This window comes from Canis lupus, chromosome X, assembly GCF_048164855.1.
Source record: "Canis lupus baileyi chromosome X, mCanLup2.hap1, whole genome shotgun sequence".
NCBI lineage: Eukaryota > Metazoa > Chordata > Mammalia > Carnivora > Canidae > Canis > Canis lupus.
The window spans coordinates 4,799,600-4,827,289 of record NC_132876.1 but is presented as its reverse complement, the minus strand read 5'-3'; the positions used below and the strand labels follow the sequence as shown (position 1 = coordinate 4,827,289).

At 42.0% G+C, this 27,690-nt stretch overlaps 1 protein-coding gene across 2 annotated transcripts in view; it reads right to left on the bottom strand.

Moving 5' to 3' along the window:
- Window positions 1-27,690, bottom strand: part of CD99L2 (CD99 molecule like 2) — a 94,616-nt gene that overhangs the window by 29,729 nt on the left and 37,197 nt on the right. For both annotated transcript variants that reach the window (XM_072816232.1, XM_072816233.1), the window contains exon 2: window positions 11,526-11,585. In XM_072816232.1, the coding sequence (XP_072672333.1) occupies window positions 11,526-11,585 (60 nt within the window). The remainder of the gene's footprint in view (window positions 1-11,525; window positions 11,586-27,690) is intronic.

The window sequence follows — 27,690 nt, the reverse complement described above, 5'->3', positions numbered from 1 at the left end:
TCCAGAGCTTGAGCATGACCCTCAGGAGCTTTGGGCCTTGGTTTCCACCACTATCAACCCGGCACCATAACCACAAATCATGCTGCCCAAGGATGGACTGAGGTCATGTTCCCAGTAGAGGACAGCAGCATCTTATAAACAGAAAGTAGTACAATACCAACAAAATATTTTATGTAAGTGTGGTTGTTACTACTGTGAGTATTAGGTTTTCCAGCTCAACCAGACTCCTCTAAAAGTACAGACTTCTTTCATTTCTATCACATGGCACACTATGTAGGAGTTTTCTAAGTTTCTTTCCTTAGACATGAAGACTTTTGTGTAACTGTTCCCAACATTAGAAGTAGTAAAGGAAATTTAGGACCAAAACTAGAAATTGGTTGAAAGTAAAAAGATGGATAAAAGTATATGATACAAATAGCAACTATAAGGGAGTTGGAGTTGCTGTATCGCTATCAGATAGAATATACATTAAGATGAACACTGTTACAAGAGTCAAACAATGACATTTTATAATCATGAAAGGATTAAGTCCAGCAGAAAGGTAAAATTTTAAACATCTATGCACTGAACTACCAAGCCCCAAAATAGCAGCAACACAATGGCAAAAATTGAAGAATGGGCAATTTGGTGATAATAGCTACATATTTCAATGCCATCCTTTCAATCACAGATAGAAAAACTTCATAGAAAATCAGAAAGGAAGACTTTAACCAATGGGTCAAAGAAGAAATCACAGGGAAAATGATTAAATACCTTGAGATGAATGATAAAACACAACATACCAAAACTTATATGTTATCGTGAAAGCAGTGCTCAGTGTGTTTGTGTGCGTGGGTGTGTGTGGGGGGAATTTCTAGCTGTAAACATCGACATTAAAAAAAAAAAGGCCTCAAATCAATAGCCTAACCTTTCATATTAAAACATTAGAGGGGGATCCCTGGGTGGCTCAGCGGTTTGGCGCCTCCCTTTGGCCCAGGGCGGGATCCTGGAGTCCCGGGATCGAGTCCCGCATCGGGCTCCCGGCATGGAGCCTGCATCTCCCTCTGCCTGTGTCTCTGCCTCTCTCTCTCTCTCTCTCTCTGTGTATCATGAACAAATAAATAAATAAATAAATAAATCTTTAAAAATAAATAAATAAAACATTAGATAGGGGCAGCTGGATAGCTCAGTCAGTTAAGCATCTGACTTTTTATTTCAGCTCAGGTCATGATCTGAGGGTCAGGAGGTTGAGCCCCATGTTGGGCACCATGTTCAGCATGGAGTCTGCTTGAGATGCACTTTGTCCTTCTCCCTATGCCCTTCCCCTGCCCCTGCTCTCTTATTTATTCGCTCTCAAGCAAATGAATAAAATCTTTTTTAAAAAGAAATTAGATGAAGAATAAACCTACATCAAACAGAAGAAAATAAAAATTGTAACAGAAATAATTGCAATAGAGAACATAAAAACCAGAACCACAGGGACGCTTAGGTGACTCAGCAGTTGAGCATCTGCCTTTGCCTCTGGAACTCCAGGATCGGGTCCCACATTGGGTTCCTGCATGGAAGCCTGCTTCTCCTCCCTCTGCCTATGTCTCTGCCTCTCTCTGTGTCTCGAATGAATGAATGAATGAATGAATGAATGAATGAATGAATGAAACAGATAAAAAAATTTGATTCTTTTAACAAAACTGATGAACTGTTAGCAGACTGACCCAAGACAAAAAGGAAGAAGACCCAGATTACTAAATTCAAGAATGAAGGAGAGGAGATTACTATCAACTGTACAGAAATAAAAAGAATTAAGGAACACTATGAACAATTATATTACAATAAATTAGACAATCTAGATGAAAAGGCCAAATTCTTATGCACAAACCACCAAAACTGACTCAAGAAGAAACAGAAAAGCTGACTAGATGTACAGGTAAAGAGAGTGAATCAAGTATTTAAAAGCTCTCCACAAAGAAAATGCCAGGACCAGAAGTCTTCATTGGTGATCTCTACCAAATATTTAAAGAAAAATCAGAATCAATTCTACTTCAACCCTTCCAAAAAATACAGGAGGGAATACTTCCTCATTCTACAAAGCCTGTCATATCTTCTACCAAAGCCAGACAAAATCCACGGCATGATAACTAGATAACAAATCTGCCACAGACCTCTAACCTTTATGAATATAGATGCAAAATCCTTAACAAAATACTAGCAAACCAAATCCCACAGCATACTAGGATTAAAAAACATGGCCAAGTAACATTTATTCCAGGAATGTAAGGGTATAGCTCCATATAAGAAATATCACTGTAATATCAAAGCTATTAGAACAAAGGGAAATGAAACATACAATCATCTCAACAGATTCAGAAAAAGCATCTGACAAAGGCCAAAACCATTTCGTGATAAACAATACTTTTTTATCTAGGAATAGATGGGAATTTTCTCAACCTGATAAAGGGCATCTATGCAAAATCCACAGAAATATTATATTTAAGGATGAAAGACTGAAAGCTTTTCTCCTAAGATCATCAACAAGACAAGGATGTCTACTCTCACCACTTCTATTAAATATTGTACAGGGCAATTAGGCAATAAAAAGAAATCATCTAGACTGTGGAGAAATAAGTCAAACTATCTCTAGTCAAAGATGACATGACCTGACATACAGAAAACCCTAACAATCCAGACATACTCCCATTGAAAAAAAAAAAAAAACCTCTTAGAGATACTACGTCCAGCAAAATGGCAGGCTACAAGATCAATATACAAGAATCAATTGTATTTCTATATATTAGCAATGATCCGAAAAGGAAAATAAGAAAGTGATTCCATTATACCAGCACCAAAAGAATAAAATTCTTAGGAATCAATTTAACGAAAGGTGTAATATTCCACTGTATATGATTCAGCCATCAGAAGAGAAAAATACCCACTATTTGCTTTGATGTGGATGGAACTGGAGGGTATTGCGCTGAGTGAAATAAGTCAGAGGACAATCATCATATGGTTTCACTCATACGTGGAATATAAGAAGTAGTGAAAGGGATCATAAAGGAAAGGGGGGAAACTGAGTGGGAAAAATTAGAGAGAGAGACAAACTATGAGAGACTCCTAACTCTGGGAAACAAACAAAGGGTTGTGGAAGGGGAGGTGGGTTGGAGGATAGGGTAACTGGGTGACGGGCACTGAAGAGGGCACTTGATGGGATGAGCACTAGGTGTTATACTATATGTTGGCAAGTTGAATTTAAATTTTAAAAATGTAAAAAACAAACACACACACAAAGGATGTGTAAAGATCTGTATGCTAAAAGCCACAAAACACTGTTGAAAGAAATAAAAGGAGCCTAAATAGGTGCAACATTGTCATAGATTAGAAGACTCAGTGTTGTTAAGATGGCAATATTACCCAAAGTAATCTATAGATTCTATGCAATCTCTACCAAAATTTCAACTGCTTTTTTCTTTTTTTTACAGAAATGGATGAACTGATCCTAAAATTCAGATGGAATTACATGGGAGCCCAAATAGTCAAAATAATAGGAAGAATGAAATTAGAAGAGTCACACTACAAACCTACAATAATCAAACCTATGTGAAACTGCCATAAGATTATACATATAGACTAATGTTACAGTATTGAGAGTCCAGAAAGAACCCACGTATTTATGGTCAATTGATTTTGAAGAGGGTGCCGAGACCATTCAGTGGGGGGAAAGACTGGTCTGTTTAATAAATGTTGCTGGGACAACTGGATATCCACATGCGGAAGAATGAGGTTGGACCCCTACCTCACAGCATATACAAAATTACCGCAACATATATCAAGCTGGCCGCAAATTTTCAGAGATGACTCCAAAAGCATGAGCAACAATAAGGATAAATTAAACTCCATCAAAATTTAGAATCTCCATGCATCTAAGTATAGTTTTAAGAAATTGAAAAGATAACTATGAAAAGGGAAGAAATATCTGTAAATAATAGTGATGGTTAAGGTTTAGCATCCAATATGTATAAAGCCCTCCTCAGTTATCAGAAGAACGCAAACAAAAACCACAATGAGGTTCCACTTCATCCCTACTAGGAGGGACATAATTTTTTAAAAAAGAAAAAAATAAAGACATAAAGCCAGAACCGTACAATTCTTAGGAAAAAACAGGAAAACAAAATTTGACATAAGACCTGGCAATGGTTTCTTGGATGTGATACCAAGAGTACAGGGAACAAAAGCAAAAATAGACAAGTGAGAGTACATCAAACTAAAAGGCTCTACACAGCAAAGGAAACAGTCAAGAAAATGAAAAGGCAATATAAGGGATGAGAGAATTTTGCAGATCATATATCTGATAAGGGGTTAATATCCAAATTATGTAAGGAAATCCTACAACCCCACTGCAAAATAACAAATAATCTGGTTAAAAAATAAGCAAAGGACTTAGATATTTCTCCAAAGAAATGGCCAACAGGTATAGAAAAAGATGTTCAACATCACTGATCATCAGGAAAATGCAAATCAAAATGAGATGTCATCTCACATCTATTAAGATGAATATTATTTTAAAAAAAACACAAAAGATAGCATGCTGGTAAGGTTGTGGAGAGAAGGGAACCCTTGTACACTGTTGGCGGGAAAGTGAAATGGTACAGCCATTGTGGAAACAGTACGATGGTTCTTCAACAAATGAAAAAAAAATAGGACTACCGCTGGATCTAACAATCCTACTTCTAAGCTTATATCCAAAAGAAATGAAATCAGGATCTCAGATATCTGCACTTCTGTGTTCACTACAACACTGTTCTCAATAGCTGCGAGAAAGAAACAATCCAAGTGCCCATGGATGGATGAATGGATAATGAAAAATGTGCTATGTACATAAAATGGAATGTTATTCAGCCTTAAACAGAAGGAAATCCTGCTATTTGGGACAACACAGATGGACCTGGAGGACGATATGCTAAGTGAAATAAGCCAGACACAGAAAGACAAATACTGTATGATCCCACTTTCAGGAGGAATCTAAAGAAATCAAAGTCATAGACTCAGAGGGTAGAATGGTGGTTACAAGGGCTGTGGGGAGAGGGAATGGGGAGGTGGTAGCCACAGGGTACAAAGCCTCAGGGGGGAAAAAAGGAAACTAAGTTTGCTTAGTATGTGGAGGAATCAGAATCCTTACACAGGGCCAGCAGGAATGTAAGATGGTGCAGCCACCGTGGAAAACAGTTTGGCAGTTCCTGAAAACATCACACATGGAAGGACTTTATGATCTTGCACTTCCACTCCCAGGTATATGCCCCCAAAGAATTAAAAACAAGACCATGTACGAGCATGCTCACAGCAGCACTATTCACAACAGCCAAAGGGCGGAGATGGCCAAGTGGCCGGCAAGCGATCAGTGAACGCATTGCGGTCTAGTCATATGATGAATATTAGTTACAAAAAAGAATGGATGGAGCACTGATAATGCAGGCTACAAGGTGGGTGTGCCTCCAAAACATCCTGCTACATGAATGACAGACAACAGATCGCATGTCGCATGACAGTATTTCTAGGACATATCCAGAACAGAAAGTACTTTGGTGATTGGGAGCAAGGGGGAGGGGGAAAGGAGGAAAGATTGCTTAATGGGTAAGGGGGATCTGAGTTTGGAGGGAAGGTAAGATTTGGGGGCTGGGTAGACATGGTGGTTGCATGACACGGTGAATGGTTTCAAACAGCTAATTTTATGTGATGTGCATTTCATTAGCTTTTTAAACAAAGAGGGACAGGTGGGAAAGGAGCTCATCACCTTAGCTGCAGGTTTATTCCACGAGTCAGTTTTAGTAAAAGCAGAGATAGAACCTGAGAATATGGCCGAGTCCTTCCCTTCAAATGACCATTCCTGCTTACCCCTTGAGAAAGCCGCTGGTACGCCAACGTGCACATCAACGTGAGGACCACACCAGTGGATGGGTTTTTTTTTTTTTAAGATTTTATTCATTTATTCATGAGACACACACACAGAAAGGCAGAGACACAGGCAGAGGGAGAAGCAGGCTCCATGCAGGGAGCCCGATGCAGGACCCGATCCCAGGACCCCGAGATCAGGCCCTGGGCTGAAGGCAGACGCTCAACCGCTGAGCCACCCAGGCATCCCCAGTGGATGGGTTTTTACGGTAAGAGGACCACATGTGACAACCTGCTGTCATTATGTATGTACTTTGTAATCTAGCTCATCATTCATTAGTTTAGAGATGATTTTAGGTCTGTAATTTCCATTAGACTTTAAGCTGTAAAATGAAAAAGCACAGCCTGGCTACCTGTCTGAAGGAGGCTCTATATTATGTATTTCTAGATTATGGTGATATGTCACTGAAACCATTATTTGAGCAATTTTTGGAAAAGCAATGGCCACTGATGTAATATTAGTTTAAAATCTGTAGGACTCAAACAGCTTATTATTTTTCCAGATTAAAGAAAAAAGAGTCAACTGGCCATAGATGTAAGGGTTTATTTTCAGACTCTCATTCTGTTTGATTGACCTGATGGTGTCTGTCGGATGCCAGTACCACGAAGTCTTGATCGTTAGAGCCCTGTGGAGGTCTGCGCCACTACACACAGTTTCTGGCAAAGTCTGGTTTCTCCGAATATCTTAACATGTGTGTGGAACCAGTGGCTGGGTCACAGCTGGAGTCTGTGGAGATCCAGAATGCTAGCTTGGATCTGTGTGATGTGTAAGATACTATTAACCAGAGATTTTCTTGTTGTGAACTTTTCGATGGCATTTATCACCCATAACCGAGAGGAGGAAAGTCTAGCTGCTTATCAAGGAATTAGAATAGTAGGTCAACATCATGAAAGCAGCGAGCTCCTAAAATAAAGAAACCTATTTCTGTGAAGCTTTTCTCAAAATGACAAACTTAGGAACGATTCTTTGCTGCTCAGCAAATGCTGGTAGCAATATGGCACTCCTGCCAGAAGGGATTCTTTTTAACATGTGCTACGACAACACAGTAAACAAAAGTGGCCAGGTTCCCCCGAGGGTGACTGAATGATGGCATTCTGAGGAAATCAGAACACTCATAAGCTTTACAGGGCAGGGGCACTTGGGGCAGGGGACACAGTTGGTTAAGCAGCCAACCCTTGATTTCAGCTCAGGTTGGGATCTCAGGGTCCTGGGATCGAGCCCCATATTGGGCTCCATGCTCAGTGCAAAGTAGGCTTGGGATTCTCTCCTGTTGCCCCTCCCGCCTCAAATAAATAAATAAATTTTTAAAAAGAAGAACTTTATAGAGCAAAAGCCAAAGTATACTTCCCTGTGAGATGATTACACACTTGGCAAAAGGAAGAGAAGGAGGAAGAGAGGGAGGGAAATAATCAGGAGATTGACAGCTAAAGGGTCTGTTTGAGGTGATGGAAATATACTAAAATGGATTTTAGTTATGATTGCAAAATCCTGTAAATATACTAAAAACCCACTGAATTGAACACTTTCATTTTTTTTTAGGACTTGAGAGAGAGTGCATGAGCAGAGGGAGAAGCAGACCACCCCCTAATCAGGGAGCCCAATATGGGGCTTGATCCAGGTCCCTGCACAGGATTATGACCTGAGCTGAAGGCAGATGCTTAATTGACTGAGCCACCCAGGTGTCCCAAATTGCACACCTTAAATGGGTAAATTATATAGTATGTGAATTATATAACTTGATAAAGCAACTTTCAAAAATATACTCCAAAAGCTTCTCTTTGCTCTTAGAATAAAGTGGTCACCATGCCCTTGAAGACTCCATATAATGCAGTCCCTTCCAACTGCTCTGTCTTTTCTCCAGTGCCGTCCACACTCTAGTCACATAGGCCACCCTCCAAGCCCCCAGAGCCAGCCCCATTCTTTTCTCCCTAGGGCTCTTACACCTGGTCCCTTGGCCTTGACAGCTCTTTTCCCCTTCTTGCAGGTCACCTCTTATCAGAGAGGCCTTTACCACCTCATCTAAACTAGCCACCATATACCACCTCCTTGGACCCTCCCTATCCCACCATCCGGTTATAACTGTTCCAGAGTACTCCGTGAGATCTGAAATTATCTCATGTGCTGTGTCCCATCAAAGACAATAACATCATGAGGACAGACCTAGTCCACACAGTATGCCCAGCACTTGCAGGGGTGCCTGGCGGCAAGCACGCACTCCATAAACACTGTTGAATTGACCAATGAAGGTCATTTACAATACCCTGACGTAGGAGGTTCGGGGACAGTTTAAACAAGAAATGTACAATACACAAAGGAGGACATTCTCTACCCGAAAACAGAATTGAGCCAAGAAGAGATGAACAGGTCTATCTGTTTGAACTTCAGTAGCATGAAATGTAAGGTAAGAGAAAAAAAAAGAAAAAGAAAGAAAGAAAAGAAAGAAAGAAAGAAAGAAAGAAAGAAAGAAAGAAAGAAAGAAAGAAAGAAAAGAAAAAGAAAGAAAGAAAGAAAAGGACAGCAGAGTGATGAGGTTTTAGAGGATGTCATTCAAGCAAAGATATCACATGCTGGTGCTTCAATGGGTCCCAGACCCACTGACTGATGGATGCTGATGAAGGTCAGATGAGCAGGTGTACAACTGAAAAAGGAATGTAAATATTACAACGCCCCCCTAATCAGGAAAGTAATAAATTTCCTAATTGGGGGTCTTTATACTTTGTATTCTTTTGTTTTTTTTTTGGGGGGGGTCATGTTTATTTGGGGGGAGATGTTAAATGATTTCATTAAAACTGTTATTGCTAATAAACTAAGCGTATTTATTTTCTGGGGAATGCAAAAGGCCACCTGCATGTATAGGCCCCTAAGCTCTCGCCTCAAGGCATACATTAAAAAGAAACTTCTAAAGAGATCAGTAGTTTTAGGTGTATCATCTATTTTGAGTTAATTTTTGTATAATGTGTGAGGCAGGAATCGAACTTCACTCTTTTGCACCTAGATATCCAGTTGTCCCAGTCCTATTTATTAAAGAGATCATTCTTTCCCCGTTGGGCAGTCTTGGCACCTTTGTCAAAAGTCACCTGGCCACAGATATATAATGGTTTATTTCTAGAATTTCAATTCTATTTCATTGAACTCTATGTCCATGCCTAGTGCCACGCTATCTCGATTACTGCAGGTCTGTAGTAAGTTCTGAATTAGAAAGTAGGAATCCTCCAACTTTTTCTTTTTTCATGATTGTTTTGGCAAATTTTGTTGTTGTTGAGAGAGAGAGTTCAAGCACGGAATAGGGGCGGGGGGTATAGAGAGGAGACAGAGAATCTTGAGCAGGCTCCGTGCTGAGCAGAGCCGGATCCCATGACCGTGAGATCATGACCTGAACTGAAATCAAGTCAGAATTTCACTGACTCGAAGAAACTGACTGAGCCACTCAGGTGCCCCAAGGCTGTTTTGGCAATTTGGGGTCCCTTGAATTCTATACGAATTTTAGGATCAGCTCGTCTGTTTCTGTAAAACTTCTAGCTGGGATTTTGACAGACATTGCTTTCAGTCTGTTGGTCAAATGAAGTAGGTAGGCATGCATTCCTCACGTATGCTTGACTTACACCAGAGACTCGGCCCCAGTCAAACCAAGAAACAATAATGGCTGATGCTCACTGAGCACTGAACTCATACCAATCCTGTGCTGAGCGCTTCACATGGGCCATCTCATCTAATCCTTACAGTAATTCCAGGAGGTAAAGCATATTATTAGCCTCATGTAACACGCAAGGGAATGGAGGCACAGAGAAATCAGGTGACTCATCCAAGGGGACAGTAAGTCGCAGAGGCGAGATTCAGATGCGGGAAGTCTGGCTCCAGAGCCCCTGCTTTTCTCAACCCAGAATATACAGAGAGCTCACAAATCTGCAAGAAAAAGACAAGCAAACCAGCAGAAAAATGGGGAAAGGATATGAACAGATACTTCACCAAAGAGGAAAATACAAACGGCCAATAAACATATGAAATGATGCTCCATCTTACTGTGATGAGGAAAACGCATAATAAGCAATTAGGATATTTTGTCCATCGGATTGGAAAAAGGCCTTTGACTGATAAAATCTGGTGATGTGCAGATCTAAGAGAAAAGGTCCTCAACAGTATTCAGTGAATATATAAAGGCACATTCATTTTGAAACAACTTGGCACAGTCTATTAAAATATAAAATACATACACCCTTTGGCCTGGTAGTTTCACCAAACTTGTGCACAAAGGATATGGACAAGAATGTTCACTGACGCCCTGTTCGTAATCATGCAAAATGAAAGCAAATCACACGTCTGCCAGTAAGGAAATGGCAGCACTGGCCACGGCCAAAGCCATACCACTGGAATGCCAGCTCCACGAAACACAAGTTCACGTCTGAAGTATAGATATATTGATGTGGATACACAGATGATGTAGTGGGTTGAATGGTGCCCCCTCAAATATATAGCTGAGTCCTAGTCCCCAGGTGCCAGATATGTGACCCTACTTGGGAAAACAGTCTTTGCAGATGTAGTAATTCAGTTAAGGATCCTGAGATGAGATCATGCAGGATTTTCCAGGTGGGTTCTAAATCCAGCAAAAAAGAACTCCTTTGAGAGACAGAAGAGAAGACGGCAGCACACAAAGGAGGAGGCTCTATAACAATGGAGGCAGAGATCAAAGGGCGGCAGCTGTGAGCCACCAGAGCTGGGCCCAGGAAAGAAGCTTTCTGCACTCCAACCTTCCAAGGGAGTGTGGTCTAGCAGACACCCCAAAGTTTGGACCTCTGGCCTCCAGGACTGTGAGAGAATATGCTTCTGTGGGTTTAAGCCTGCCAGTGTATATACTTTGTTACAGCAGCCCTAGGAAAAGAATACAGATAGATACATTCATTCAGGCCTTCAATACATATTAAATTTTAAAAAAGGTTGTGCAGTAATACATACATAACTACATTAAAAAGCCTCACGTTAAAAAAAAAAAAAAGCCTCACGTTATGTAAAACAACAACAAAAACACCAAAAGATCTATGTGTATAGATGTACGTAACAGCATAGACAATCACCTGGGACCAGTATGTCCCAGACTTTGGCAGTTCCCTCCTGGGATGGGAGTGAGGTTAGTTGGATGGGGAGGGGTCACATAAAATCTTTCGGCTATACTTGCTAACATTTGCACTTAAAAAAAAAGGTTTTGTTTTTTTTTTTTTCAAAAAATATAAAGAGAAATTGACGACAAAGTTTAGCATTTGAGACAATACGTATAGATACCATTTTAAGAAGAGCCATTATTTTAAAAATCTAGGAGGAGAAATAAATCTCTTATTCACTTCAAAGTACCTTTTTCTGAGCTAGGGAAAGGCAGTCTTCTGAGGCCGCTGCTGGTGAAAGTGCTGTATCAGCTATTACACATTGCTTGGTATTCTTCGCAAAGGAAACAAATGTTAAATATTCAGATTTTAAGTAATGCAATTTATGACACCCATATTTTATCTGATCAATACAGATAAAACAATGTTTTCCTTGAGTGTGTATTCTGAGCGGGTGGTGCATATGAATCACTACTGTTTGCTTTTACTAGTTTATCTGATTGACTACTCACGCTTTACTGAGGAAGTTCCTTTCAATGCATCCTCCAGACGGAAATCAGAGTCCCCAGATCCTAAAAATTTAAAAGAAGATTTTAAATTAACTCCTTTTGCAGAAAACAGAATAGTATTGAAATAATTTCTTGTAATGATTTTTTTCTCTTTAGATAGTGTCATGAAGGTTAACACCACAAAAGGACATTGGTAGAAGCCATCCAAAGATATGTTGAGTTGACATACTTCTACAAACAACTTACCTCCACCAAAAACAAAACAAAACAACCGAACAGCCTTCAGTCCACTAGAAGGCTGAAGGCTCAAGTGTACAGAACACAAAATATAATCTTACAAAAGCCCTCTCCATAGTATGTAGGACTTCCACAACAAGGACTCTTGGAGTCCAAGGCTCCACTGATAATGCACCAGGTTCATTCATCCCACTACACATCTCAATGCTGCACTGCACTTTGTCAATCCAGAGTACCTGCCCCCTGACCCCAGTATCCATATCTAGACTAGTAATTCTAATTACACATAATTTAAAAGGCTCCAGGGAAAAGCTTTTCACAAGAGAATTTATTCTCAGAAGTGTACCCATATACCCAACTCTGCTTTTGAACTAGACAGCTATCATTAACCCCAGATCGGCATATACTTTCCCACAGGTGTATTTATACATTATCAATTCTTAAACCACAACGCATGTATACTGAAACTGAACAAATAGGTAAATGAGTGATGAACTGGAGAAGCCAGGCTTCTCACTGTTGGAGAGGGATATTATAGATAAGAGGAAGCTAGAATGATCTATGTAATAATGGATTAAAGTTGGGAGACCTCAGTATAAATCATGTGTAGTTTAATATACACACAGATGGTCACCTATAGAAATACTTATAGATGTGTGTATATATACACACACATACAATTATATATATATGGGCTAGTATGTGGACATATGCCTTTGCTCTCTCACCTGAGAGGGCCTAGAAGTAATAACACCCCAGCAGCGATGAAGACACCTTGCACCCAGATCTTGGTTTCTAAATAGCACTCTCCAATTAAAGAAAAACAGAACTTCTTGGAGAAATGGCTGATTCTAGGACTGAACAATAAATATAGGAGTTTGAAGCATCTTCTAGTGCCAAGAAGTATGTTTTGAAATATTAATATTGATAGGTATATTTCAAAGAGGCACAGGGCCAACTGAAAGAGCTCCCAACGGCTAAATTTAATCAAAAAGTAGTATTGGATTATAATCCAAAGTATAAAATATCCATGTGTCCACGCTGATATAAAAACATATTTAAACAAATACATAAAGGGAACAAAACAGAAGAATTCAAGTTAACTAGCTCAAGGAGATGAAACATAACTCTTTACTCCTTAAGTGTTGAATTCCTTCCAAAAGTTACAGTATGAGCAGGTAGGTGGGGGGGAGAAAGTAACTTTACAGTCGAGAAGTCTAAGATACACTACATCAGCTCAAGGTTAACAACAGTGATGGGTCACATTGATAGTCAAGACCCTTGAGATGATGGGATGAGACAGGCACTATACATGTGTGGTCTTCCTCTCAAAAAAATGTAACCCCAGTATAATCATGAGAAAAACATCAGACAAATTCCAGTCCTACAAAATATATGACTAGTACTCCTAAAAAACCAAGGTCATCAAAAACAGGAAGTCTGAGAAACTGACACAGCCTGAAGAGCCTAAGGAAAAATAATGACAAAAGGTCACTGGTACCTTGGATTGGATCCTGGAACCAAAAAAAAAAAAAAAAAAAAAGCAGGGGGCTTTGGATAAAAACAAAGGAAATCCAAATAGAGTATGAACTTCAGTTAATAATAGTATATCAATACCAGTTCATCAATTGTGACAAATGTGCTACACTGATGTAAAATGTTAAAAATAGGGGAAATAAAATGTGGAGCATAAGGGAACTCTCTGTACTAGCTTGGCATTGTAAACCTAAAACTGTTCTAAAAACAAATTTTATTTTAAAAATCCATTTCCCATAGTAAAAAAAGAAAAAGAGAGAGAGATACAGGCTATAGAAGAGATAGAAAAAATATAAAACCTCTAGCTCATCCAAGAAAAAATAAAGGGTCAACACCAGCAATGAAAAAAAATCAATCCAATGAAAGTCACCAAACAGAAAAAAAAAGAAACATGTTAAACAGAAAACATGAACTTTAATACAAGAATATGTACAATTATATCAGTAAAAAAATGATTATAAAGATGGTCAATCTCCTACCAAAAGATAAATGGAATAAAAAGATAACTATATGCTGTTGGCAAGATATACACCTAAAACAAAATAACCACCACCCACAAAAGATAGAATGTAATAGAGAAATATGTAACCAGGTAAAGGTTAACAGGAAAGAAACAGATGTGGCAGTATTAGTATGACAAAGTAGAACTCAAGCTCCCAACCCCCAAATAGGAAAAGTGCAATATTTTATAAAGCATATAATCCACCAAGAAAATAAGTCATACCACTTAATAACCTAGCTTCTAAAATTCTGAAGTAGACTTTTGCTTTTTGCTATGATGGAGTAATCGGTATCAGATCAGCCCTCCCATCATAAACACTATCAAATAGACAAAACATGAGCCAGCAGCTTTCAGCACTGAACAACAATCCCAGAGATCAAGGAAATTGCGACAGCTAAATCCAACAGGTGATCCTGGATTGGATCCTGAACCTATAAAACGGCATTACTGGGAAACTCAGTGAAATTTGAGAGGTCTATTGACCAGATGGTAATACTGGGTCACTGTCAAACTCCCAATCTTGATGAATTTACTGTGCTCAGGGAAGAAAGCGTCCTTGTTTTTAGGAAATGCACACTCAAGTAATAATGAGCATCATGCTTGCGACTGAGTCTGAAATAATTCTGATAAAATATTCAGACACACCTATAGACACCAGTACAAATGCGATACAACTGGGAAATCTGGGTGAACAGTAAATGGGAATTCCTTGTATTGGACATTATTGTGACAACTGGTGAAACTTGAATTGGGTCTAACGATAAAACGGTAGTAATTTATCAACATTAATTTCCTGATTCAGATGGTTATGCTGAGGATATATAAAAGGATGTCTTCATTTGAAGGAAACCTGCCCTAAAGTTATTTGTCAATGTGGGGGGTGTGTGATAGAACATCAGGTAAGCAACTTACTCTCAGGCGATTTGGTGGTGCTGGTGGAGGGAGTTCCTTATACTATACTTGCAAGTCTCATGTAGGTTTGTAATTATTTCAACATTTAAAAAATTTAAATTATTTAAATATGCATCTCTCTCAATTCAGCAACTGCACTTTTAGGTACCTGTTACAGAAAAATACTTGTACACGTGCCCATAGAGATATGTAAAAGGTTGTTCACAACAGTACTGCTTAAAATAGCAAAAATAATGGAAATGGACCAAGCGTTCCTCAACGAAGAATTAAATAAAACATAGTTCTTCAATACAATGAAAGGTTATATAGCTGTTTAAAAGAACAGGATACTGGGACACCTGGGTGGCTCAGCGGTTGAGCGTCTGCCTTCGGCTCAGGGCATGATCCCGGGATCCGGGATCGAGTCCCACATCGGGCTCCTTGCATGAAGCCTGCTTCTCCCTCTGCCTGTGTTCTCTGTCTCTCTCTCATTGTCTCTCATGAATAAATAAATAAAATATTTAAAAAAAGAACAGGATACTCTCTGTGAACTAGGAATAGAAGAGAACTTCCTCAATTTGAAAAAGAATACCTGCAAAAAATCTACAGCTAACACCACACTTGATGACAAGAAACTAAAGCTTTCCTTCCAAGATCAGAAACAAGGCAATAATGTCCCTGTTCACCGCTGCTTTTCAACATCATAGTGGAAGTTGTAGCTACTGCAACAAGACAAGGAAGAAAAAAAGATATACTGATTGAGAAGGAAGAAATAAAAACCGTCTTTGTTGAAGAGAACATGATCATCTATGTAAATAATCCAAAAGGATTCACCAAAAAAAAAAAAAAAAACTCCTTATACTCCTGAAACTAAGAAGTGACTACACTGAGGTTGGTGGATACAAGGTTAGTCACTTTCCTATATGTCAACAACGAACAAGTGGAAATTTTAAATTAAAACACACCACCATTTATATCAGCAGCCCCCCAAAAGAAATACCTGGTATAAATCTAACAAAATATGCATAAGATCTATATGAATCAAGTTACAAAATGGTCATGAAAGAAATCAAAGGAGGATTAAATGGAAAGATAATCCATGTTCATGGACAGAAAGACGCAATACTGCCAACATGTCGGTTTCCCAACTTGACTTATAGATTCAATGCAATCACAATCAAAATGTCAGCAAGTTATTTTGTAGATACTGAGAAACTAACTGAAAAGTTTATACAGAGAGGACAAAGACCCCAAATAGCCAATGTAATATTGAAGGAAAAGAACAAGGTGGGAGGACTGACACTACCCAACCTCAAGACTTATTATAAAGTTACAGTAACTGGGATCCCTGGGTGGCGCAGCGGTTTGGCGCCTGTCTTTGGCCCGGGGCGTGATCTTGGAGACCCGGGATTGAATCCCGCGTTGGGCTCCCAATGCGTGGAGCCTGCTTCTCCCTCTGCCTGTGTATCTGCCTCTCTCTCTCTCTCTCTGTGTGACTATCATAAATAAATAAAAATTTAAAAAAATATTAAAAAATGTTACAGTAACCAAGACAGTGTGGTATCAGCAAAAGAGACAAACAAATCAATGGAACAGAACAGAGAGCCCAAAAGTAGATCCATATAAATATAGTCAACTGTCCTTTTACAAGGGAGAAAAAGCAACACAACAGAGAAAATAGTCTCTTCAACGAATGGAGCCAGAACAACTGGACAACCACTTGCAAAAATAACAACAACAACAACGAAGAAGAAGAAAAAGAAGAAGAATCTAGACATAGATTTTACATCCTTCACAAACATTAACTCAAAGTGGATCACAGTCTTAAATATAAAATACAAAACGATAAAAACTCCTAAAAGCAACAGAGGAGAAATCCTACATGACTTGAGTTTGGCAATAGCTTTTCAGATGTAACACCAAAAACATGAACCATGGAAAAACTTGATAGGCTAGACTTCATTAAAGTTAAGAACTTCTGCTCTGTGAAAAACACTGTCAAGAGAACGAACAGACAAGCCAGGCTGGGAGAAAATATTTGCAAAAGACACATCTGATAAAGAACCATTATCCAAAATATACAAAGAATGCTTAAAACTTAATGACAAACAACCTGATTTAAAAATGGGCCACATCCCAGGTGCTTCCGGGGCCTCATCATCCCCTGCAGACCGAGGATCCAGGCCCATGTATGTGGTTCTGAAGACTTTTCCAAAGACTTTTCCAGATGGCCAACATGCACATGAAAAGATGCTCAATATCAGTGATCATCAGAGAAATGCAAATCAAAACTGCAATGAGATCACCTCACACCTGGTATCAAAAAGACTAATTGTTGATAAGAATATGGAGAAAAGGGGGGCGCCTGGGTAGTTCAGTCAGTTAAGCATCTGCTTTCAGCTCAAATCATGATCCTGGGCTTCTGGGATCTCTCTGCTTAGCAGGGAGTCTGCTTCTCCTTCTCTGCTGCTCCGCCCTCTTGTGCTCTCTCTCTCTCTCTCTCTCTCTCAAATAAATAATCTTTAAAAAAAAAAAGAAGATGGAGAAAAGGGCACCCTTGTGCACTGTCAGTGGGAAAGTAAATTGGTACAGCCAATACAGAAAAGAGTATGGAGGATCCTTAACAAATGAAAACTAGAATTACTGTGATCCAGTGATCTCACTTCTGGGTACACATCCAAATGAAAGGAAATCACTATCTCAAAGAGATCTCTGCACCCCATGTTCATTGCAGCATTATTCATAGTAGCCAAACATGGAAACTACCTAAGTGTCCGTTGATGGATAAGTGGACAAAGACACACACACATATAGGAATATCATTCAGCCATGAAAAGGGAAATCCTGCCTTTTAAAACGAATGTATGGACCTCGAGGGCATCACACTAAGAGAAATAAGACGTAAAAAGGCAAATACTATATGATGCCACTTATAAAGGGTAGTCAGACTAGTCAAATTGACAGAATGGAATGGAATATTATTCAGCCATCAAAAAGAATGAACTCTTGCCATTTGCAACAACATGGATGGACCCAGAGGGTATAATGTTAAGTGAAATAAGTCAGAGAAAGGTAAATACTGTATGATTTCACTTATATGTGGAATTTAAGAAACAAATGAACCAAGGAGGAGGGGAAAAAACAAAACAAAACAAAAAAACAGACTCTTAAATATAGAGAAATGGTAGCTGCCAGACAGGACAGGGGGGTGGGGAAGGGGGCAGATGGTGGAAATAGGTGGAGGGGATGAAGAGTGCACTTATGGGGATGAACGCTGAGTAACATATAGAGCTGTGGAATCATTATAACCTGTAACTAACATAACACTGTATGTTAATTATACTTGGGGAAAAAAACAACAACAAGCTACCTCTACACACCTATGAGATTGGTCAAAATTGCAGACACCACCAAGTGCTGGCAAGGATGTAGAACAAAAGGAGATCTCATTAATTACTGGTGGGAATGTCAAATGGTACAATCACTTTGTAACATTTGAATGGATTTTTAAAAATTATTTTAAATGATTTTTTCAATTATTTATTTATTCATGAGAGACATAGGCAGAGCGAGAAGCAGACTCCCTGCAAAAAGCCTGATGAAGGACTCAATCCTAGGACCCTGGGACCACGACCTGAGCCGAAGGCATACACTCAACCACTGAGCCACCCAGGTGCCCTGGATTCTTTTTTTTTTTTTTTAATTTTTAAAAATTTAAATGGTAATTTGCCAACATATCATACATAATTAGTTTCAGATGTAGTTTTCAAGGATTTTTGTGGTTTCTAACAAAACTAAACATATATTCCATACAAGCCAGCGATTATACTCCTTGGTATTTACCCAAAGGACTTAAAAACTGATGGCCACGCAACACCACACAGGTGTTTACAATTTCTTTATTCATAACTGGCAAAACTTGGAAGCAACCAAGATTCCTTTAGTGGATGAACAGATAAACTGTGGGACATCCAGACAATGGAATATTCTTTCATGCTTTAAAAAAAAAAAGAAAAGAAAAGCTATCAAGCCATGAGAAGACAAAGGAACTTTTAACGCATATTACTAAGTGAAAGAGGCCAACCATAAAAGTGACAAACTGTAGGATTCCAACTATATAACATTCTGGAAAGATAAAACCATGTTCTGTAGGATACTCTGATGGTAGATAGACATCAGTATAAATTTGTATAAACCCAGAGAATATACAATACCAAGAGCGAACCCTGAAGTGTGGACTTTGGGTGATAATAGTGTTTCAATATAAGTCAATTGTAATCAATGTACCTCTTGATTGGTGAGGGTGTTGATAAGAAGGGACCTACGCATGTGTAGGGGAAGGCAGTATATGAGAAAACTCTACCTTCTGCTCAATATTGCCGTGAACCTCAAACTGCTATAAAAAAATGAAGTCTATTAAAAAGAATGAGAATAAGGGTCGGGGCGAAGGAGCACTGTATTATTCATTTAAAGTCTTCTCTAACTTGTTTTGAATCAGGTACAGGTTATTTCTCATGACACTTTAAAAGTTCTGTATCAACCCCTCCAAAATCAAAAGCCACTCCTTTCACTGGGTCTTCCTTCAAAACTCTACCCCCTACTTTGTCACCCAAGAATTGCAAGCATATGTTCATTCTTCCATAACATCTTGCACAATAATGTTTTGGGCCTCAGCCAATCCCCTACTGTCTGCCGATACAACCTGCTATAGGTCACCAAGAGTTAAGGGCCATAGAACACAGTTTTGCAGTATTTATTAAACCCTCATTGACCTTGGATTCAATGGACCCAAACCATCTGTGGACAAAACCATTCAGCAACAATCTGCATCCAGAGCTAATTAAGACTTCTTCAGAGCCTACAATGAAGCACGGCTGCCAAAACCAAGATGGGGACAAATATTCTCGTGAGAGACCCCATACTTCAAGTAGTCTAAAATTGGGTCGTGTTCTATACCTTTTGTATGCAATCTATAACAACTCAATTTGGGTGCAGGCAGATAGGAATCTTCCATGTTAATGACAGTGACTCACTCTCTGGCCCCAGGCACACATTAGAAAGTGGCTGATTCATTGCAGGTTAAATTAACAAGCCCCAAATCACTGTGCCTTGGGGGTGGGGGTGGCAGTGTTCAAGTATTCAGCAGAAAAGTTGCCTCATTCCTCTGCAGAGGACCACAAAGAATTTCTTTTAATGGAAAAGGGCACGTAGTGAGCTCGTGCCACCTGTCTGAAAATGTCCTTTCACATGAGGCAGAAATTTTGGAAATGCCAGCCATGGACTTGTACATGCCCTTAAGAAGATCCAGTTGATAAACAAAGTGCTGGTTCTACCCACAGACACCCTAGCAGCCTGCGTCTGTCCCAAAGCAGATTTGTCCCTTTGGGAGGAAACACAAACTTGATCTCCTATTACAACCTGACCCACCGTGACTGGTATCTAAAGCTAAGGTGCATTTTATTAAGGGCTGTAAAACAAGACACGCCAGGCCCTTGTTAGAGAACCTCACTGTGACCTGGCTGGGATCCAGCACCTGCCAAAACCTTGATTGAAATGTCTGATCCATGAGAGCGCCCCAACTTGATGTGCCCCCTAGTAGCCTTTCATTTGGGTTTGATGAATTAATCACTCCCTCCCCTTGTCCTCTTACCTGTTCCACTTAGCTCCTTCTGAAAGCACACCCATCCCAGTTACAGGTTTCCTTTTTTTTTTTTTTTTTTTTTTGCCTTTTTAGGGGTGGGGGAGGGTCAGAGGGCGAAAGGGAGAGAAACCCAAGCAGACTCTGCACGGACACCAGGGCTCGACCTCACAACCCTGAGACCATGACGTGAGCCAAAATAAAGTCAGATGCTCAACGGACTGAGCCACCCAGGCGCCCTGATGTTTGTCCTTTCTGGTCAACACGGTAGCCACTAGCCACATCTGGCTGTGTCAATTCAAATTCAATAAAAACTTTAAAGTGCAGTTCCTTAGCCACACTAGCCGCATTCCAAGTGCTCAGGAGCCATGTGTGGCTGGCGGCCGCGGTGTCGGACAGCGCCAAAGAACATCTCCTCCATCACGGAAAGTTCCACTGGACAGCGCTGCTCCAGACACTGAGCTGCCTGAAGCAGGGACTTGGACTTGGTCATCGCCATGCAGATGCCAAACAGGCCTGACAGCAAGGAGGCACGCCCTGCAAGTGCGTTCGCTGTGATCATCCAGACTTGGTCTCGGTGCTGCGAGAGTACCTTTGATCTGTTCCCACAGAATCACCCGTAGAGAGGACCTGTTAGTGCTTCGTGACAAATCCATTTGGCTTTCATGCCAAGAGCAAAGGCCTCCCTGCAGGGGACCGTGTCTGCTCCCTGCTGGATTAGGGGACTGCAGAGGCAGCCTGGAGCCCTGGCTGCCAAAGATTTCGGACATGAAGTCACAGCTCCCCCAGGGAAATGGGTGCCTCTTAAGTGCCCAGCCACACCTGTCCCCCTGCTCTCTAAGAATGGTTTCTCGGGGGATCCCTGGGTGGCTCAGCAGTTTAGCGATTGCCTTTGGCCCAGGGTGTGATCCGAGAGACCCAGGATCGAGTCCCACATCAGGCTCCCTGCATGGAGCCTGCTTCTCCTTCTGCCTGTATCTCTGCCTGCCTCTCTCTCTCTCTCTCTCATAAATAAAATCTTTATTTAAAAAAAAAAAGGATGGTTTCTCTTCTTTTTCCTTTTTACACATAAGCAGCTTGCAATTTGGGAAAGGACTCAGTACAAATTGTAAATGAGTACCACATAAACTGCTTTGGTTTTCAGATTTTAAATGCTTGACCTCCTTTTTCTGTGGACGAGGAAGATCACAAGGAACGTCTGACTCTGGTCTATCAGGGATGCGTCATCTCAGGCCTTTGCATTTGTCGGAATGATGCTTCCACAGACACCCGTGCTACACTTGCGTTTGTCCTAGAAAGTCAGGACAACGCCCACCTGGCCAGCACCGGGCCAGCACCTGCATCTGTACCACAACTCCAAAAGAACGGAGCTACTTATCAAAGAGGAAACTGAGTCAGCAGTGAGGCCAGTGACAAAATGCAGGGAAGACCCGCTAGACGACGCACCAGACTCAAACATGGACCTGAGAGGTGAAACCAAGACCCAGTAAACAGAACTATGGCACAAGCCCCTTGATCACCTGGGTTCGGAAAGAAGACTAAAATCCATCCCAGTAGATGGAGCCTACTGAGGAGGGGCTGGGGGGGTACAGCTTGATTTAACGGGAAACAAGCCATGGAATAAGGATGCTCCACGTTCATACGAAAAAGACCTCATCTGATGTGGCTGCTTGTAGATTCCCCGGCCCCGCCCCGGGGGTGCCGCTGGGGCTGTGAGTGCCAAAAGGAAAACCTGCAGGTCGGGGGGCTGGGGGAGCAACTTCATACCCCCCTGCTGCCTACCATGGAAACATCCCTGAAAAAAACTGCTTGTGGGAAATCTATGCGACAAACTCACCGCCACGCATGGCCCATTTCACAAATGTCTCTGCTGAAAGTCATTTCTCTCCCTGACCCAAACAAGTAGGCACCCCTCTCTCAACTTCATGCTAGGGAGGGTGAGGGCACACCCAAAATGCAAAGTGAGGCTAGTCCCTGATTTCCCTGAATTTCTGCACCGCCTCAATCTAGATTCAAACACCTCTGTCTCGAGAAATTTATGCTTTTACACCTCGAAGCACGCTGAGTAATTAATATCTTCTGGGCTAGCTAAGCACTGCAGCGTTGCAAGGGAACGTGAAAATGGTTTCCCTCTTATTCTGATTGCTAAATGGATTTAGCTATTGCCACCTGAGCTCCCACTAGTTTCATGAATAAATTTAAAGCACTCCCAGGGAGGACAATAGGGATGGGAAGGCAGTAGAGTTCACCAGAAGGCAGGGACTGGCTTTTAGTCCAAAGCAGCCACTACCCATACATCTGCAGGGTGTAACCCAGACAGCTCATTTCAGGTCCTCACAGGCACACCTTGCTCCAGGTCCTGATGTAAATGGGGAACTTGGTAAGTAGGGTGCTAGCCAAAAGTCTGTTTACGTATCTCCAGGAAGCATCTGAGTGTCCTGTGTACATGGCAAGCAGCTTGATTTAGAATGTGGAAGGATTTTTTTTTTTTTCACAAATTGCTTAAGTGACTTTGCTGATTTACTTTTTTTTAAGATTTTATTTTTATTTATTCATGAGAGACCCACAGAGAGAGAGGTAGAGACACAGGCAGAGGGAAAAGCAGGCCCCCTGTGGGAAGCCTGATGCGGAACTCAATCTCAGGGTAATAACCCAAGCCAAAGGCTGACGCTCAACCACTGAGCCACCCAGGTGCCCCTACTTTGCTGGTTTAAAGGACAGTCTCCGGGGGTACCTAGGTGGTGCAGTCAGTTAAGCATGTGACTTTTTTTTTAAAGATTTTATTTATTTATTCATAAAAGACACAGAGAGAAAGGCAGAGACACAGGTAGAGGGAGAAGCAGGCTCCATGTAGGGAGCCCGATGTGGGACTCGATCCCGGGACCCCAGGATCACACCGTGGGCTGAAGGTAGGTGCTCAACCGCTGAGCCACCCAGGGGTCCCAAGCATGGGACTCTTGATTTCAGCTCAAATCTGATCTCAAATCCTGGGAGAGGGCCCTGCTTCGAGCTCTGCGCTCAGTGGGGAGTCTGCTTGAAGATTCTCTCCCTTCGCCTCTCCCTCCCCCAAATAAATAAATAAATCCTAACAAAAAAATAAAGGACATTCTCATTCCACCTTTCCCCACGGGAAGGTAGAGGTCTGTGATGGCTGTTGTGAGAGAATCCCAAAGGTGCCTGGAACACCCACGAGGGCAATCTTTTCCAGAGCTAGGGCACTCCTCAGCCAAAGAAAAACATGGAGTGGGGCACAGGAGGGGGGGAATAGGGACAAACTGCCAATAAGTGTGGGGTTTCTTTCTGGGGGAGTGGAAATATCGTGCAGTCAGAGAGCGGTGAGTATGCCAAGAACCATGCAACTGTAGACTTAAAAATGGCAAATTGTAGGTTATGTGAACAACATCTGAAAAAAAGAGGCAGGAGCTGTCTCTGGGTACTGTCGCCAGTACTCAGCCCTGCCAGGGGGCAGCCCGGGACAGACTTCAGGGATCAGATGCTGCCCTAGCAGGTGGGAACCTGAGGGCCCCAGCACTTCATCGTTCGGTCACAGAAACAGAAGCCAGACCCTGGAGCCAGAAGCTGCACTGCCTTGTAACAGCTCTGTCACTCGCTGGGCAGGGACCCCGGAGCATTCACTTGATGCCACAGAAGTGACCTGGCCCCCATACAGAAAACGGAGGTGTCATCCCCGATTGCTCAATCTCCCGATGGAACAACGGGGATGACATGACAGAAATAAAGCCTCCCTGGGCAAGTGCCACCATCATGTGCCAGGAAGCTTGGGTCTTAGGATAGCCCTAGGACAAGAGGAACACTGCTCTCAGGGCCACGGTTTTGTTTTGTTTAAGATTTTATTTATTTTTAGAGCGTGAGTGAGTGTAGGAAGAGGGGCGGAGGGAGAGGGAGAGAATCTTAAGCAGACCCTGTGCTGGGCGTGGACCCTGATCACACGACTCTGAGACCATGACCTGAGCCGAAATCAAGAGTCGGATGTTTAAGGGACAGAGCCCCCTGGGCGCTCCAGGGCAGTGCAAGATACTAAGTGCCTTGCTAAGAGTGACACTGCTGGGGTCACGTCGAAAAGTGGAGCCTGGGGCGCCTGGGTGGCTCAGTGGTTGAGTGTCTGCCTTTGACTCAGGGCGTGATCCCGGGGTCCTGGGATCGAGTCCCACATCGGGCTCCCCACAGGGAGCCTGCTTCTCCCTCTGCCTGTGTCTCTGCCTCTCTCTGTCTCTCTCATGAATAAATGAATAAAAATCTTGAAAAAACAAAAAACCAGAAAAGTGGAGCCCAACTCTGGTCCAAGGCTATTCCAAGACAACATGTGAGGATATTAGTACTGATGACCAGCTTTGGAGCCAAACAACCTGGGACCTGAGGTTCCAGCTCTGCCACTCACTAGCAGAAAAACCCTGGGCAAGAGATGGCTCTGTGCCTCAGTCTCCTCATCTGTAAAATGGAGATAACACCAGACTCCACTGCAGTTAAGCTGATATGAAGCTTAAACCAGTCGCGATACAGAACATGATTAGCACAGTATCTGACACACACGAATCTGTCAAGTATTAGCTGTAATTGTTGGTTTTTAATAATAAATTTATTTTTATTGCTGTTCAATTTGCCAACATACAGAATAACACCCAGTGCTCATCCCATCAAGTGCCCCCCCTCAGTGCCCATCACCCATTCACCCCCATTCACCCATTCATTCCCCTTCCACCACCCCTAAGTTCGTTTCCCAGAGTTAGGAGTCTTCATGTTGGCATTAATTAAAAGCTAGTAATCGATCTGTTATTAAGCAGAAGGCCCTCAAAAAACACACATGAATAAATAGCTTACAGGAGAGTCTTATTAAAATGTTCAAAAGCTGAATTGATGCAGAGAGAACAAAGCCACATTCTGGTCCGAACTCACCCAGTGTCTGATGAACCTTTAGATCCTACTCAGGTGCCTTGATTTCCCAAGCTTATGGCATAAGAATATCACCGGCCATCCCCCAGACACTTCTAAACCAAAGGCTCTTGACTAAGAACCATGCACGTGGCATCTCCTTCCCCGGCAGCCAACATAAACATAGAAGTGAGTGTCTGTGTAATTTCTTTAGCGAGGTGGGAAGCTGTCACTGGTTGATGTCACGTCGATTGAAATCTCCAAGTCAGAGCCAGGCGTAGCTGAGCAGGACCTCGGTGATCATCTAGTCCAACCCAGTCATTTTAGAGATAAAGGTTTATCCATTAGAATGTTTACTTTAGGGTGTGGGGGGGGTTGTTTCACATCGGCTAAACAAAAACAGGAGAATCCCATTATAAGACGGTTCCTGTAGTACAGATGTGTCTGGGTGAAGCCTGGGTTGTATCGTGGCCCCATGTAGAGCCAGCCTGGGCAGAGAGCTGGTCTACCCACTAAGCAACTGCAAGAGGCAAAGTGCAGCATTGATGTCACGAGGTCCAGCATCAACTAGGACCATCCCCATCCATGTGAGCAGGCTCACACGTGGAATCGCAGTGGACACTTGACAAGTCTGTATGTCCCCAGCCCAGACCTTTCTCCTGAAATCCAGTCCTGCAGGCCACGCTATTCGGGGGAGACTGCTACAACTCCCCTGAAGTTGTGCAACTAGCCTCTGTCTTCCCCCGCCTTCTGAGACTGGCTTCCCCCTCCTGTAGGCCAGAGCTCAGGCAGGTGGGTCTCCATCTACCCAGGAGCCCGAGTCACAAGCATGACTGTTATTCCTGATCCTTCCTTCGTCTGTGATGCATCCACGACCAAGTTCTAGGTATTGTATTACCAAAATATTTCTCCTGTCCATCCCATCACCTCCACTTCTGTGGTCACTCCCTGAATTTCTCATCTCAATTATAAAATCATCAGCCCTCCAGCTGCCCTCCTCAGCTTGAGTCTTTTGTTCCTCTTCTGCCGACCCCCAAAAAATGTGATACAAAGCTCGGTTTGGGTCACTGTTGTCACTCAAAGCCTACCAATTCTCCCCACTGCCTAGAGAATCAAGTCCACGCTCTGTGCTTATCCTTCAAAACCCAACCATTCTCTGTCCTTTGCCACCTCTGTGCCCATGGCTCTCTTAACCTCCCCCTCAACGCCCTGCTTTGTATAAAGATCCTCAGCATCCTCAGGGGTGCTTCTTCCATGCAGTCCATCTGGTGCCCACCCGACACCCCACCAAGTAAAACTCATCACACTGGTCATGCTTCATCTTTCACTCTAAGTGAAACAGATATAACTGGACCGGTCACCCACACAGTGGACTCTAAGTTCTTTAAAGACAAGGCCTGGGCCTTGATCCTTTCTGCAGGCCCCCACATACCACAGGGCCTTGTCCACAGCAGCGCTCAGTTCACAGCCTCAAGTTAACAGCTCTCCTAGCAGCTGCTTCGATTGGAAACCCAAGGCCAGCTTTGTCCAGGGAACCAACCCTTACACCTCCTTCTTTAAAGCAGCGAACAGAATAATCTTCTGGCAAGGAAAAGCCATGAAGTTTGTCCCCCAAGCACTGAAGTTCTGAGAAAGAACTTTAAAACAAGAGAAGGCCTCCAAGTGAGGAAGACAATTAACCGGGAGCCCTAACTCTCAAGCTGAAGGGCTTCTGGGGAATCCAGCTGTTTCTGGTAATTGGTTTTTGGATCAGTCAGAAAACAGAAGCGGCTTTTAAGGAAGATTCCCCCCTGACTTGTGGCCTAGAAGAGGGGAAAACAACTCCTACCAAGGAGTCCTTTTGCCATAGGGCAAGTAAGAAGAAAAAAGACCTGTGAGGAGAGGTCGGTTCAGATTCTTCTCCTGTTTTTGTTTTTTTTTTTTTTTTTTAAATTGGGTTCTGTGTCTTTATTGTGGAGTTGTAAGTGTTCCTTATATAATTCAGCAAGAAGTGTCCTAACAGATCCAGGATTTGCAGAAGTGCTCTCCCATCATGGGCTCAGTCTTTTCTTTCAGCACCTGGGCTTTTGGTGCCACATCTAAAAAGCCTCTGCCTAACTGAGGGCATGAAGATTCACTCCTGTGTTTTCGTCTTCCACAAATTCTGTAGTTTTAGTTCTTACCTTTGGAGCTTGGATCCATTTTGAGTTAATTGTGCGTGTGGTGTGAGGTAGGCATCCAACTTTTTTCTTTTTTTTTTTTTAATGCAGAAATCCAGTTGTCCCTGAACCAGCTGCTGAAAAGACTCTTTCCACATGGATCTTAGGATCACTTTGTCAATTTCTACAAAATTTTGGGGTTTTGTCTAGAATTGCCTTGAATCTGCTTCTCCCTCTGCCTATCTCTCTGCCTCTCTCTGTGTCTCTCCTGAATAAATAAAATCTTAGAAAATCAGAATGGCTCCCCATTTGAAACTAGAAAACCCTCTTATGACT